Source organism: Schistocerca gregaria, chromosome 3, assembly GCF_023897955.1.
Source record: "Schistocerca gregaria isolate iqSchGreg1 chromosome 3, iqSchGreg1.2, whole genome shotgun sequence".
In the NCBI taxonomy this organism is placed as follows: domain Eukaryota; kingdom Metazoa; phylum Arthropoda; class Insecta; order Orthoptera; family Acrididae; genus Schistocerca; species Schistocerca gregaria.
In genome coordinates, this window is record NC_064922.1 from 716,100,659 (window position 1) to 716,117,399 (window position 16,741).

A 16,741-nucleotide genomic window follows, 5' to 3' on the forward strand; every position below is an offset into this window, starting at 1 on the left:
CCGAGCGTTTCTAGGCGCTCCATTCCGGAACCGCGCTGCTGCTATGGTCGCAGGTTCGAATCCTGCCTTGGGCATGGATGTGTGTGATGTTCTTAGGTTTAAGTAGTTCTAAGTCTAGGGGACTGATGACTTCAGATGTTGAGTCCCGTAGTGCTAAAAATGGCTCTGAGCACTATGGGACTCAACTGCTGTGGTCATTAGTCCCCTAGAACTTAGAACTACTTAAACTTAACTAACCTAAGGACAGCACACACATCCATGCCCGAGGCAGGATTCGAAACTGCGACCGTAGCTGTCGCGCGGTTCCGGACTGCGCTCCTAGAACCGCGAGACCACCGAAGCCGGCTCCCGTAGTGCTCAGAGCCATTTAAACCATTTATTACGTTAGCGTTGTGGCCATTTATCATTTTACAGTAAATATAATGTCGGCACTGGTTGTGAACAAATGTGTTCATCATAATAGGTATTGCTTGTGGCACTATCAATTCCATTTATTATTCATATGCTCGTCAAAATTGCTATGGGTGTCTGATTCATGGAATGTTTCTATACGAATCTAGGAATCCACTCAATATTTAGCATTAAGCCATCACATAGTAACAGTAAAACACATTGCGCGTTATCTCTGAAAGATACTGCCAACGGCTTTGCCGCAATGTTAACACCGGTTCCGGTCAGCTCTGTCGGGCTGGGCTATCATTTGGGTGGGTGACCATCCGGTCGGTCGAGTGCTGCTGACATGCAGGTTGCACTCAGACCTTGTGAGACAAACTGAGGCTCTACTTGATTGAGAAATAGCCGCTCTGTTCCCGGAAACGGACATATGGTCGGGAGAGCGGTGTGCTGAGCAAAAGATCCTCCAACCCGCATCCAGTGACGCCTATGAGCTGAGGATGACACGGCGGCCTGTCGGTGTCGCTGGGCCTTCATGGCCTGTTCGGGGAGATTTCTTAGTTTAGTTCGAAAAATACTGCATGGCCCAACTTACACGTGATCGGCGAACTAACACGTCATCAGACGACTGCAAACACTGAGTTATGTGCTGCGGTGTGCGCTATAGTTGAAGCCACGAACGATGGCGGGCGAGTTTACGCTCGTTCTGCGCACATATGTCACGCATTCTCCGACAGCCAATCAGCTTTCGGTAATGTTCTGAGCGCTCTATTGTCAATGTCGTATACAATGCGAACATTAAGCGTACTCACACACAGTTACTTAGTGAATTATTATTCCAGCTGTTGCTTGTTGTTATCACTGATGGTGATGGTAAACGACAAATTCTAGATAAGCAAGCGAGAGACATAATTTGCAGGATACCCGCTTTCTTCAAGCGGAAAGCACTTGCGGGCTTATACTGCAGCTGTCGCTTCGAACCGACAACAATGGTTCTCGTTCCTCTATCTACGCGAGCAACAATATTGTGTTGTTATTAAATTACATAAATTTTGTAAAAGTGTACTAAATATCTATCTATTTCGGGCTGGATCCCAAGTATTTGGGGGAAATGGCTGGTAACTCTCAACGATACATGGCCGGTGATTTTGTACGTGTGGTGTCACCGCCAGACACCACACTTGCTAGGTGGTAGCCTTTAAATCGGCCGCGGTCCGGTAGTATACGTCGGACCCGCGTGTCGCCACTATCAGTGATTGCAGACCGAGCGCCGCCACACGGCAGTTCTAGAGAGACTTTCTAGCACTCGCCCCCGTTGTACAGCCGACTTTGCTAGCGACGGTTCACTGACTTCTACGCTCTCATTTTCCGAGATTATAGTTAGCATAGCCTTCAGCTACGTTATTTGCTACGACCTAGCAAGGCGCCATACTCAGTTACCATTGATATTGTGCATCATGTACAGTCCAGAGCGACGTTCGTCATTAATGGATTAAAGTTAAGTATTCCACCAGCTACGTCCGTTTTTCTCAATTCTAATTCCCTTGTCATGTTCCATACCTCACGCCAGCCTGCGTGAGCTAAAACGCGTGCATTTCGGCCTCCTTTAGCAATACGGTTGGCACTCTTGCCAACCACAACAGTACGTGTATTGTATCACTGACCGAATGTGCTGTATTTTTTATTACAGGTAAGAGCCAACAGAATATAAAAGGCAAAACGGAAATAACAGAAAACACACGGAAGACAATTTCAGACGTACCAAAGACATCGTCAGAAACAATTCATCTGTAAACGGTTCCTCTCAAAATTGGAAGATTAAAAGTAAAAACATGTAGAATGGGTGTTGAGAAAGCTCATATAATAAAGGTAGTAATACACATAAAAAGGCTAAAAAGTTCGGATTCATTATACGTCAGATGTGCGGAAACTTAAGTATTATTTTGCTGAAAGCCGCCGTACTCACTTAATGAAGAAAAGGAAACTGCAATTGCCAATTAGCTTACGTCCTTTTAAGAACAAACCTAAACGTTTCTATTCGGAGAGTTGAGTGCGTTTCTATTAGTCGTGGTCAAGTCATGAATCGGCTAGGTGTAGAAAAACTGGCTTTCACTTTGGAAAATTATTCCACAACAAAATGAACTCTTCAATAAATCGGGTCCCATTTTTAATGTTGATGAATGGGTCTCTAATTGAGGAACTGTCTGTGCCCTGCTGCAGTATACTTTTGCCTCCAGTTTGCGTCTCTAAAGGAAAGATTTTAAAGTGTAAATGGGCTGATTCGATCCCTGCTAGTTCGGCCTACATAAAGACAAATATTTTTATGTTGGTTTACAAAACACACCAATCCACGTAAGTGTGAGGGAAAGTGTTAATTCTTTAAGAACATGCTTGTCATTGCTCTTCTGCCGAACATTTAGAAACAGCCGAAGCGAATAATTTTGCTTTGTTATGTCAGCCTCTACGTACTATCTGCACCCATCTGATTGATATTTCTAGGCTTAGTCTTATTAGAACCACGGTGGCACAGAATGGATGAAACAATACCTGAAAGAGTGCTAGCATGACTTTAATTTGGCGAACTCTCAAAAGCTGGGGAAAGTCAGCCTTCGACTGAAATGTGCCATGCTTTAGACATACTGCAATACTTCAGATATTTCCCTGAAACCCTGTCATCATCCCTGGTCCTGTTTACGCAGTGTCTGGTCAGATACAAACAAGAGAGCAAAGAAGAACGCGACTGTATTAAACAAACGATCTCGAAGCAGACTCCCAACTAACAGACTGAACCAATCCATGGACAAGACCTTCACTCAACTGCAGATGTGTCAAATACAGTACCACCAGTTATCAAGGCAACTGCCGAAGTTCGAAGCGAAACGACTGTGCCAGGTAGGCCTACAACTGCCCTGATTTGACTCCAGGAAAGCTTTTGGAACAACTGTACCCCTCACGCAAGGTCGTCATTTTTGGAACAAAAAGCAAAATCCGTTGCTCTTCTGTTAACTCCCCCAAAGCAAATTTCCCTTGTTTAGGATAAAATTCAAAACAAAACAAAAAAATGTGAAGATGAGAACTACAGGAAAAAGAAATGCTCAATTGACAAGTCGCTCGTCGTCTGGTTCAGACGGACAGGAAGACAAGACAAATAAGACAAGAAACCAAAGAAAGAAAATGTTATGGAAATAAGTGCTCAAAAACGCAGGCGGTCACCTTCACCAAGTATAAATGAGGAGGAAGAAGATACAGTGGATCAGTGTCACGCAGAAAGTGATATCACTGAAGATGACAGTGTTATCGAATGCGTAAGATTTGGACCAAGCTGTAACTTCACCGGACAAAACGAGACTGGGAGACTGACTGGAGTGTATCATGTTGTAAGAGATGATATCATGAAAGCACTTTTATTATAAACTCGTGACATAGATGCGGTAAAATCGCATCAAAAGCAAAAGGAAGCTTACTTTCCATTTATTCTGCATACTTATTTTGTTAATACCATTTATTTCTAAAAGCTATCTCTCTCGTAGTGAACTGGCCTACTCATCCAGTTTTACAGGAACTGATGGCTACTTGAAGGGTATTTATTACCACAGCTTGAAAATAAATACGTTTTATATTTCCATCTTAGATCTTTGTATTCATGTTGACATTAACAGTAAGTAACTGTAGAAGTATGATAAATCTACTTTCAGACTTTTCAGATAATTACAGGTACGATGAAGTCTTTTCGGGTTACATGAGTGCATATTTGAAACATTGGCCATCTCACCCCAGTTAACCCTACACTGTGATATATGACATTTCCTCCAGGAACACTGCTGAATGTTTTTCATACAGTCTTAATATTCGTATTTCCACTACGAATAAAAACGATGGCCGCTGATAGTTCTGTAAACCTATCGTTACATAGAAATTACCGGCTTTCTAAGATATACGTCGATGATAGTAACAGCAGAATACGTGCCTCACCTATTAGGGGTATTGTATCTTGTTTTCTGAATGATGGCACGCTAGGAATACTACTTGCGATTGGCCGGCCGAAGTGGCTGAGCGGTTCTAGGTGCTACAGTCTGGAGCCGCGCGACCGCTACGGCCGCAGGTTCGAATCCTTCCTTGGGCATGGATGTGTGTGATGTCCTTAGGTTAGTTAGGTTTAAGTAGTTCTAAATTGTAGGGGACTGATGACCTCAAATGTTAAGTCCCATAGTGCTCAGAGCCATTTGAACCTACTTGCGATAGTGAATGATACATTACGTGCACGCACAAATTTTCTCCTATCAAATTTCCTCTATTTGTTTTCACTCAGCATCATATTTTTGTACAACACATTTCATTTACTACCTATTTTTCTGCCGTCCATAAAATCTATCATCGTATTCTCATTCGTCGCGATGCGGCTTGTTTTGTGGTTATTGCACTCGTTTCTCGGTTTATACATGTTAGTACACATTAAAATATGCTCCACTGCTTCAGGCCATCTGATAAACATTTACCTATTTATCTTATGCGTTAGCGTAACTTCTCCTTTATTCTCTCGACAAATATTTACAGAGTCAACTTCCAAATCCGTCCTTTGTTTGCATTTGATACCCTTTCCTCGCATAATGCTAACGTTATTTAGCGGCATGTCATTTCGGTACTCTTGTTTACTTGCAAACGAATAATGCGAACAGTCCAGAGGTTTACTATTTTATATTTCTTCGATTAATTCTTACAACGAAAAAAAATTGGTGAGTTATGGACATGTTACTGTGACTTGAACGAGGGAGTGCTGAAAAAGTAATACGTCCGAATGGTTTCTACTGTCCGCAACATCCGTTTAAGTATTACATTTCACGCATATGACTCCGCTGACTTTCCGGCTTCGTTCACGAAAGTTGCGACCCTCTGGCCTAGAGAGATGCAAATAGTGACGTGTAACATCGCGAAGCGTAACTTAACTATGTCGGTGCGGTAAAAACAGCGTGCTGTAATAGAGTTCCAAATTCGATAAGGTCGTGCACACACGGAACCCCCTCTCCTTCATTGTGGCAATGCCCGACCACACCAAGCGCTGAGGCACCTGCTACAGTCCGATGTCTATAGTTCACTGTCATCGAACATCCTCCATATAGTCCCGATTTGGTTCCATCCAATTTTCATCTGTTTCCAAAACACCTTCAAGGACTTTGATAGTGACAAAGCGGAGCAAGCTGAGTTGAGGTTTTGGCTCCCTCAGCCAAGTCATGCATTCTACCGTGACAGTATCATTAATTTGGTACCTCGTTGGGAGAAACGTGTTCTACGCCAGGGTGACTATGTTGGGAAATAAACACGAAGACATGAAGAAAAAATATGTAGAATGTTAATAACGCGCGTGGTATTTTTAAAAAATTAAGAATTTTCACATTAAAAAAATCGGAGACATTATTTTTCAGCACGCTCTCGCACCAATATGTTTTTAGTAAACTGAATGGTTGCAGGCTCTTAATACGGAGCTCGTGTATCCTTAATGTTTCATGTGGGTTACAAAAAGTTAACACATTGATGAAGGGAGATGACATGCTGAGCAGCGTTTGTCAGCACAGGAGAGCTGCGAAAAATAATAGAATTCTCGTCTTGAAATGTATGAGATTCTTTCAAAAAGAAACGAGAAGGAGGCTGTAAATTGAAAACCGTTGAAGGGATCGTAATGCCATTGCCTACGGAAGGAAGTGAGGTCCGTATAAGAACGCTGCAAACTCGTTGCCAAAGCGAGTACGGAGGCTTCAAAGAAGAGCAAAAGGATGTAGCGCGTTGCTTTCAAACGGGAAATGTGCGGGGCACGGGAAGTCGTGAAAGAACGCTTCAAGGGTCCGTAGCGTGAGCCGAGGCGTGGCACAAACGTCTGAAGGGAAAACAGATTCCACTGGCCCATGACGCGTGATCTGGAAGGCCACACCGCTTTACCAATAGATTATTGAAAACTGGTGAATGGCAGTGGCAGTCATTGTGCCAGATGTAGGGCAGAGCGGCGACATTGCAACGGACATGTAGTGCTCTCCGTACACTTGTGCCATTATAAGGGAAAATTCGAGAACAGTTTTCCACTCAATCGGGTATATATTCTTCCGACCCCTCGCCGGCCGCTGTGGCCCAGCGGCTCTAGGCGCTTCAGTCTGGAACCGCGCTGCTGCTACGGTCGCAGGTTCGAATCCTGCCTCGGGCATGGATGTGTGTATGGTGTCCTTAGGTTAGTTAGGTTTAAGTAGTTCTAAGTTCTAGGAGACTGATGACCTCATACGTTAAGTCCCAAAGTGTTTAGAGCCATTTGAACCATTTTTTCGACCCCTCCCATTTCGCCCGTGTCATTTTTCGCAGCTAATCGTGATATCCACCATTCACATATCTAGCACTTCTGCGTCCCATTTATCTTGTTGGCGCCTCAAGTGGCCGCAAGTAATTGTGAAAGGTCTCGTATAGAAATCTTACTATCGGGGCGCATTTGGACCCCTCACAGTTTGGCGTCCCAAGCTTCAAATGGTTCAAATGGCTCTGAGAAATATCGGACTTAACATCTATGGTCATCAGTCCCCTAGAACTTTGAACTACTTAAACCTAACTAAACCAAGGACAGCACACAACACCCAGTCATCACGAGGCAGAGAAAATCCCTGACCCCGCCGGGAATCGAACCCGGGGGCGTCCCAAGCGTCGGCTTCTGTCGCTTGAGCCTTAACCAGGCCCTGGCCGTTCCCCGCAATCCTTCCACTGTAAGGAAACAAACAACAATCTATTTGCTCCTCTTTGGAAGCCTCCATTTCTTTGTTTTCAGCACGACTGACGTGCAGAAGACCGTAACTGCCATAACCGACTTCTCAGAAACTATGCTCAGAGGGAGAGGATTCAAAATAAGGGAACACGTGTCTCGCATTATCCGTAGATAAACTGAAAAAGTGATAAAGTAAGTTAGATAACTTTTAGAGCACGCCAATATCAGTGGAAATAGTGGTGCAGTGGCTAGCGTTGCAGTGTTTCGCTTTTGCGCCTTGTGTTCGAAACTCGATTGTAGTTTACATTTTTTTTTCATTTATCTGCCAATATCCGTATAAGGTTAGTACGGGAATGTTTCTTATCAAGTTAGGAGATACAAGAGTGTTTCATCAATTGTAAAATTGCTACTGAGTTTCGCAATAATTTTGTCAAACATTTCTTATGTGATGTATGTGTGCTTGGTATTTTCAACGCTTACAATCTTCTTAAATCCTCATATTCTTATATTTAATTCTTATATCAGTTCTTATATTAAATCTTGTACTTTATTCTTACGTTTATTCTTCAAGAAGATTTGACGCATTCCCTTGGATGATACCGATCGTAGAAACATTCGAAACAAGAATTTCGAATACAACGAGCACTGTACGAAGGCACGTTTTCCATACTAACATTTCATTGTACAAATCTCACTCGGGAATGACATCTTTCTAACACTGCTGAACAATTTTACGCGTTGGCAATAATTTCGCTCCAAATCGCCAGTAACGGATCACTACAGAAAAATAGCGCTAGCAATTGATCATGAACCAAGATACACTGCAGAAATTTCACCGACAACAATATCAAATAGCGTTCTTCTTCATTTCTATTTTATTATTTTTTATTTGAGTTTTTTAATTCATTCTCCAGATATACAATTAGTAGGCGAATAAGGACAGCGCCATTTCATTATACATTGGTGGAATACGATATTGCAGCACCTGTGTTATTCCGAATTACGACTGCAATGTTTCTTCGAACACTCTTGCATGTCCAAAGGAACATTTCATCGTATTTCGGAATAAGCAGACGTACTGCAATATCATGTTTATAAAGTAATAATTCGGTATCGAACACAGAGCGAAGAAGTGCAAAGCCGCAACTCTAACCACTTCGGTTGTACTACTTGTTCTCTAAAAGTCACATAAATTACCTTGAAATCTTTGATGTCGTTTTCTCAGAAACGGTCGAGCATCTACGGATAAGCCGAGACACGTGATCGTCTATTTTGCCCCACTTACACTGAGCGAAGTTCCTGGGAAATCGGATTGTGGCACTTCTGTTCTCATGAGTGCAGTAGGTGATCGACGAGGTCACGTGCTCGCTCTGTCATCACGTGGCTATGCGCCCGATTCCCTCAGGAAGTGTGTTTGGGACCTCAGCGGTCTTATAGAGGCCACACGTTATTCCGTAGATCCTTTTAGCGGTTTTAATCTTACAGATTCAGGCTCCTTTATTTTTGAATTCTCCTAATAGGTTAACACAATAGTGTCCAAACAATTAAAGAGGTGAACGAAAAATATTAAAAAATCAGTACGTACGTCTCGTTGTCAGCAGAGTGTACTCTTTTGTAATGTTACAAAATCATACTAGAGGACGCCATGTAGAACTGTTACTGCCCTACAGGAACTAGGGACACCGAGAAGCAAACCAGACGCTGACCACAGTCTCTGCAGTGTTGATTGTGCGGAAGCTTTCGCACCTGCTCGGAGGCATACAGCGTGTTTGTCATGGGCCAGTACAAGTACAAGTTTGATGAAGTGTAGCAACGCACAACAGGGCGAATTCTAAGAACAGGCCTCAGCTGCACTGCAACTATCTCTTGGAGACAATTATGAGCAGACTTTAGAGTTGCCTTAGGAGTTGAAACTGCACAACAAACTGCGTACTTGAGATCAGTTGCTCTGTAAGTCTGTTATCTGAGTGATTAGCTCAGGAAATCCTAGAGCTGTCTGTTTACTGTGGACCATGACTAACTTGTGGAATATGCTCTTGACGTATAGCATAGCTTCAGTTTTCAGAACAACAATGTCCGCTCCACGTGCGTGGATGGAATTAAACCGACCGTTACAAGCACACCGTGGAAAGAGACCAGTTCGGTGATTGCGGGATACTATAGTACGGAAGCAATACGATGTCTGAACCTAGAGAACATATTTTCGTATATGTCTAGAAGGAAATAAGGACGATCGGAGTTTAACAACCTGTAGGCATCGAGGTCATTAGAGACGAGGAGCACAAGCTCGTATTGGGGAAGGAAATGGACCGTGCGCTTCTGTTTACAAATAGGAATCTGGTGCCACTGCGCCACTTCGCTCGGTCGCAGGTAGCTGGATGAACAGCTCCGACACGGATAAGCACAGAAATGAAGCACTAAAACCTCATGTTCAACTTCTGTTAAGTTCAGCTGTTGTAGTGTTTCTCATTATGGGCGATAATATCCGTTTGTGTCTACCTTCTCTGGCTGAAGAAGGTGTTGGACTGGTGAGCGTCTCTCTGAATCTAAATACTGTAGAGCAGGTATCGGATATATAGCAAGACCAACTGCCACCATTCTCCCGCTACGAAGAAATTTCTCGAGCAGACGCTACCAGGGTGGTCAAACAAGTCTGCACGACGTCCAACGAAGAGGCAAACTATCTTTCTGCGACGAATCGTGAACTGCAAGAGCAGTGGAGGTTTTGGTGATCGAATACACTCTATCAGTCAGGGAAATAGCGGAAAAGGTGAAAAGGTGAAAATCAATCATGGATCAGATAACAGAGTTTTGCACGACGTTCTGAACATATGTTAAATGGTTCAAATGGCTCTGAGCACTATGGAACTTAACATCTGAGGTCATCAGTCCCCTAGACTTTGAACTACGTAACTAACCTAAGGACATCACACACATCAATGCCCGAGGTAGGATTCGAACCTGTGACCGTAGCAGCTACGCGGTTCCAGACGGAACCGCCTAGAACCGCTCGGCCACCACGGCCGGCTGAACATATGTTGCCGGACACTGGATTTCGCGACTACCCCACCTATTGCAACCGAAACTCATTCTTGCCGAACCGGGCAATCAATTTGGCATTACAAATAACACAAGTGGGACATTTACATACCTGAAAAGACCTTTTTCTTGTGAAATGTATTCATTTTAAGTGGACCTCACGCCAAGTTGTCACGTGAATAAAAACAGCACATTATAAAAGTTTCCATAACTACAATATCCAAAAACATAAAGCACATTGTATAATTGGCCATATATATACCGCTCACAGATAATTGTTGCACACACACACACACACACACACACACACACACACATATATATATATATATATATATATATATATATATATATATATATATCGCAAGAAAAATATTTAAAAACAAAGCACCGTGTGCAAATGTTTTATAATGTGCTGTTTTTAAATGCATGACAACTTGGTGTGAGTTCCAACTTAACGTGAACGCGTTTCATAACAAACAGCTTTTAAAGGTATATAAATATACAGGTTGTCAAATATTCTATGTACATGCAATTTATTGCAAACCTGAAAATGATAGCAAAGTCTCTCGAAACCGGTTGTTTTAAGTACAGAAATATTTTTATGATCTTGGTTTTTGAGTGTTTTGTAGTAAGTAACACAGATCACACTTTTCTTCCCAAAATGAGAAAATTCATTGTTTTTGCCTACGTTGCACATTACATTACTACCAGAATACAAAGATAAGCGTTCATAGGACTAATTATCTATCTCGGTTATTTTTCACAAATATTCGGATTATTATACCTTACACGATTGGCCAATTTCGGCTTTACAGGCCATTTTCAGGCACATTACATGTCGATCTGCTATACATTTATCCTGTTAATTAAAGGCGATGAAGCCAATTTGATTGCGAGAATATAAGTTGCAAGCATCAGAATTAAAACCGCAGAACTTTGTGTACTACAACGAAAGTAAAGACGCACATTGTCTCATAACGCGGCATTAGTTGTAAAGATGGCTATTACCGCACGCAGTAAGCTCACTGGTTTTAATTCTGACGCTTTCGTTGGTTATGTGCTCGCTTTCAGATTGGCTATATCGCCGTTTATTAACAGGATACTTGTACCACACATTGACACATACTGCATTTGAAACTAGCCTGTATGGCCGAAACTGGATAATCGTGAAAGGTATAAAAAATTGAGTACTTGTGAAAAATAGCCGATGTGGAGAACTTCAAAATGTCCTTTAAGAAAGATACTGTTCTGGTGTCCCACATGAAGAAAATGACTTCTTAGGTCGCCTAATCTCCATGAACTAGTGCTAAGACAGTATTCAACCGAGACGAAAGGTCGAAACAAGCAGTTGAAACGTGAGGATTCGCACTGCCGAAAAAGGCAAAGACGTAGGTATGATAGGACAAAATGGTGATGAGTGTTTTTGAGACTTGCATTTTATGAAGCTAACAGTTTGTGGCCCGGGAAAACAGTCGTGGGAGCATACTACCATTACTTCTTGACGAACTTATGAATGGCTGTTTAAAGGGTGTGTTTACTCCACAACAAGGCCTCAGCTCATTTTCCACAGGACTCAGTCACACATTCTACTTCTCTGGGCTGTCACATTTTGCCTCATGTTAGTTTCTCGTGACACAGCACCGAACAACTTCTTCCTCTTTTCTTGCATGAAGAAATTATTGCGTGGTAGACATTTCCAGAAAGACAGCGAGGTAATTTTTGAAGTGGAACGTTTCCTGAACAATCAGTGCCTAAGCTTCCCCAATGAAAGACTTCGTTGCGTCATTCTCATCGGGGTAAAAAATGTGTCGTGGGATGAAAGTTTAATGACTAATACCAAGTTTCGTGGTGCAGCTTGACTTTTCGTTGTGGTAATTAAACCTTTATCAGTAGCTGTCGTATACTGACTGTCCCGTAACTGAGACTTTACATTGTTAAGTAGCTGTACCGTCACCTAGTACTGGAAATGCGCTCTTATTTATTGATTGCGCGTATCTTTTGGACGCTAGTGTGTGAGATATACGAATGGTGTGATCGACCAAAGTTTTTTTTGTTTTTTTCAAACCACAATATTGTCCCCTTCAAAGCAGTTCCTTTCGACAGCTATACACAGACCGAGTCGTTATTTCCAGTCTTGGTAGCAGCACTGGAAGGTTTCAACTAGTAGGGCCTTTAACATGTCGGTTACATTCTTTTAAATGTCTTCCAAAGTCCCAAAATGTCGTCGTTTTACGACATTTTTTAATTTCGGAAAAAGAAAAAAAGCCACCAGGAGTCAAATTAATTGAACGGGGGGGCCGTGGAACAACAAGAATCCATTTTGAGGTCAAAAATTGCGTGATGTAAGTGGCCATGTGACATGGGACGTTGTCATGATGCAGCATCCACTTGTCTGTAATATCAGGTCTCACTCGCTTCACCATTTTCCTGAACCCTTCAAGGGCATCTGACAGTTTTTCCTGGAGGAATAAATTCTTTGTGTATAATATCTGTAACCTCAAAAAAATTAATTATCACTGTTTTGATATTTGATTTACTCATTTGAGCTTTTTTCTGTCGAGGAGATGTCCCGATGTGCCACTCTTCACTCAGCCGCTTTGCCTCAGGATCGTACTCAAGAATCCAGGATTCATCACCTGTAACCGTATGTGGTCATTGACAGTCCACTCAAGAAGATCAATGCATATGTTTCTTCGATTGTCATTCTACTCAGGTTTTTCGGCACCATTTTTCGCATGTGCAAAACTCGGGTCAAAATTTCAAGTGCAGTAAAAATGTTGAACACGTCACCCATCATCCATACGGTATCGCAAGAGCAAGCACGCCTGTGATGTTTTCGTCGGTTTGTGAAGTCGAAGGTCTCCCTGAGCGAGATTCATCTCCAACGTGTTCTTGGCCTTCCAAAAACGGATTTGCACCAGCGAAAAACATATGCTTTTAATGACGAATGTTCTCCATAGGCCTGTTTCAAATTTTTATAGCTCACATTCACGGATTCCCTAAGTTTAACACAAAACTCGATGGCATGACGTTGGTCTGAGTGCTGGGCTGTTCCATTTTCGTGACGCACAACTTCACTGATGGCGCTTTCAAAAACCACGTGACGGCTGTATGGAGCTGAAATTCAGACTGTGCATCTGGAGGGGTAAACACAACGGTCCACACAAGAAGAAATGATACAGCGTTGCCAGATCGATCGCAGTGTTGTCAGTCTCACACATCTCGTACACCTGGATCTGTTCAGATGATGCACTCAATGACCGTGTGTATCAGACATACACTTCATTATCTTGGACGTTACAGATTAGTTCTTTGTACACTGTAGTATTTAGTGACAGCTCGAACCATTAAGCTTACCACGACCATGCCGGAACTGCCGGCACTAGAGGAGCGCTGGTGTTGGCCGATAGGGCCGTCCTCGAGGAAACGCATCATGTTGAAGCCGAACCACCTGGGGCTGTGGCCAGGGATCGTCTGCAGGCGGGTGCGCTCGCGGAAGTACTGCGTGCGCAGGTTGGTCCACTTCTTCTGGACGCACAGCAGCGACACGCCGAGCGTGCGCGCCACGTCGGCGAGCGCGTCGCGGCGGCAGTGGCGCTCCGTGTAGCGCCGCGACGACGCGTCCCACAGGCAGGGCCGCGCGCGGATCAGCTCGATCAGCCGCACCGTGTTGTTGCGCTCCCACTCCATCGTCTCGGGAGAGTCCCCGCGGGCGAAACGGCGACCCGAGAGCCTGTGGGGCCAATTGGTCTCACATTAGCGAGGGCGTGCTACTGCGCCAGGGTGACTTGCACACACAGTGACACTTCTGGTTGAATGTTGGGGGTGGGAAGGAGGTGGCTCCTCAGTGGCCAGCTTCCACGGTCTGAACAGAGCCGCCTCGTGAAGCAAGGACCTTAGGTTTCTATTTCCGCCTCAGTAGGGAACACACAATCCCCAAGCTGCACCGGCGGGGTCAGGGATTTTCTCTGCCTCGTGATGACTGGGCGTTGTGTGATGTCCTTAGGTTAGTTAGGTTTAAGTAGTTCTAAGTTCTAGGGGATTGATGACCAAAGATGTTAAGTCCCATAGTGCTGAGAGCCATTTGAACCATTTTTGAACCCAAGTTGCAACCAGCACAAACAATAATAACTGTGCAGCCAGTATCAACATCGCAGGTGTTTTTGACAGTTTATGGTGGCCTGGGATGGTGGATTGCGTAAGATGTCTCTGGACTCCAAAATGCATTTACTTTAGTCTCTCGGACTACTTCGTGCCGTCGAATAGCTGATCTGTGTGTGTATACATGGAGCGAATGTGGTGGTTATTAATACTTACGTACAAGGCTCGATATGTGGACCAACATTTATGACCACTGGGCCACGTTTGGAACTGTTGGATGGAAATAATGAAACGAATGAGGATGTGGCTTACGCAATGATATGAAGGTGGTGTTATCTGGGGCTTCGAGAAGCAAGCTTGGAGAAAGTACAAACCATATATAGTGGTGGTGCAGTAGCATTTATGCTGCTTAAGGGCAAACTCTCCGTAAATCGGACTGCAACGCTTGTGCAAGACAGCAGCCCAAATACGAGTTGAACTTTACTCAGGTGTTTAGAGGATTTGCACGACGACATGTAGGTGCAGTCATAGTCACAGTCTACATCTACATTCTGCAAGCCACTCTATGTTGTGTGGTGGATGGCTCTTTGAATGTCGCGGACATTTCCTTTGCCACGTGGAAGGGATTCGTGGAAGAAAGATTCCATGTAGGCTCGAATCTCTCTAATTTTACTTCTATTTCCTTTTTGTGAAATGCAGATGGGAAGACTTTCTGCATCGGTTTATTCTTCTCGGGAACATCTGCATCCACACACATACACCGAAGGCCACGATACGGTGCATGGCGGAGGGAACCTTGTACCGCTAATAGTCATTCTCTTTCCTGTTCCACTGCCGGCCGGTGTGGCCGAGCGGTTCTAGGCGCTTCAGTCTGGAAAAGCGCGACTGCTACGGTCGCAGATTCGAATCCTGCCTCGAGCATGGATGTAAGTGATGTCCTTAGGTCAGTTAGGTTTAAGTAGTTCTAAGGGACTGATGACCTCAGATCTAAGTCCCATAGTGTTCAGAGCCATTTGAACCATTTGAACCTGTTTCACTCACAAATGGATAGAAAGACGACTGTCTATACACTGAGGTAACACAAGTCATGGGACTCCTAATATCGTATCGAACCACCTTTTTCCCACCGTAGTGCAGCAGATTGAGGTGGCATGGACTCAACAAGTCGTTGGAAGTCCCCTCGGGGAAAATAGAGTCATGCTACTCCTACAGCCGTCCATAATTGTGAAAGTATTGCCAGTGGACGAGTTTCTGCACGAACTGATCTCTCGACTATGTCCCAGGTGGCCAAATCATTCGCTCGAACTGTCCAGGATGTCCTGAGATGACATATTGTCATCTCTAAAAATTCCATCGTTGTTTCAGAACATGAAGCCCATGAAAGACTGCAACTGATCTCCAAGTAACGGGACATAACCATTTACAGTCCATCCCATGTAAACACGGTCCACACCATTGTGGAGTCACCACTGGCTTGCCCAATGCCTTGTTGACAACTTGGGTCCATGGCTCCGCAGGGACTACGCCACAACCGAACCCTGCCAACAGCTCTTAGCAACTGAAATCAGGTCTCATCTGACCAGGCGACGGCTTTCAGGTCGTCTAGGATTCAACCGTTACGGTCACGAGCCGAGCAGAGGCGCTGCAGGCTGCCATCGTTCGTTAATGCCGACTTTGGCAGCAATGTCCGAACGAATACGTTCGTCCTACGTCCTACACTGATTTCTGCGGTTATTTCACGCAGTGCTACGTGTCTGTTAGGACTGACAACTCTAGGCACACGCCACTGTTTTCTATCGTTAGCCACTGCGGTCTCTCTGGTGTTAGGTATTGCCTGAAATTTAGCATTCTCTACACACTCGTAACATTGTGATAAAGGAATGTCCTATGCGTCTAGCTCCGACTACCTTTCCGCGTTCAGAGTCTTGTAATTTTGACATGAATCGTTGGAGCACAAATGGCGGCTCCGCCAATGCACCGCCCTTTTACACCTTGTGTATTCAACCCTAACGCCATCTGTATATGTGCATATCACTAGTCCGTGACTTTCATCACCACAGTGTATGTATCTTTTCTTGTCTTTACGTGAGATGTACGTTGGTGCAGTACAATCGTTCTGCAGTCAGTGGTAAATGCCGTTTCTATAAATTTTAGAATGTTTCGCGAAAAGAGCGTCGTCTTCCCTCCAGCGATTCCCAGTTGAGCTCATGGAGCACATCCAGAAATACTCACTTGTTCCTCAAACCTACAGGAAACAAATCTAGCAAAACGCCCCTCAGTTGCTTCCTTTATTCCGACCTGGTGGGAATCCAAGTAGTCAAACAATACACATGAATGATTTGCACAAATTTTCAGGCACGTCGTCACCTTTACACCTCAGTTACATTTTCCTGGAATTCTCCCACTAAACCTAAGTTGACCTTTCGCCTTCCCCACAGCCTGTCTTAAATGCCCTTGCAGTACATATCGCTT

The 16,741-nt window shown here is 43.9% G+C and overlaps 1 protein-coding gene across 5 annotated transcripts in view; it reads right to left on the reverse strand.

The window, feature by feature from the left end:
• The window catches only part of LOC126355043 (myb-related transcription factor, partner of profilin-like), a 136,293-nt gene that overhangs the window by 43,426 nt on the left and 76,126 nt on the right, over positions 1-16,741 (reverse strand). For all 5 annotated transcript variants that reach the window (XR_007565435.1, XR_007565434.1, XM_050005195.1 and 2 more), the window contains exon 2: positions 13,526-13,901. Coding sequence is in view for 3 of the 5 variants with exons in the window: in XM_050005195.1 (XP_049861152.1) it covers positions 13,526-13,901 (376 nt within the window). In the remaining 2 variants the exon portion in view is untranslated. The remainder of the gene's footprint in view (positions 1-13,525; positions 13,902-16,741) is intronic.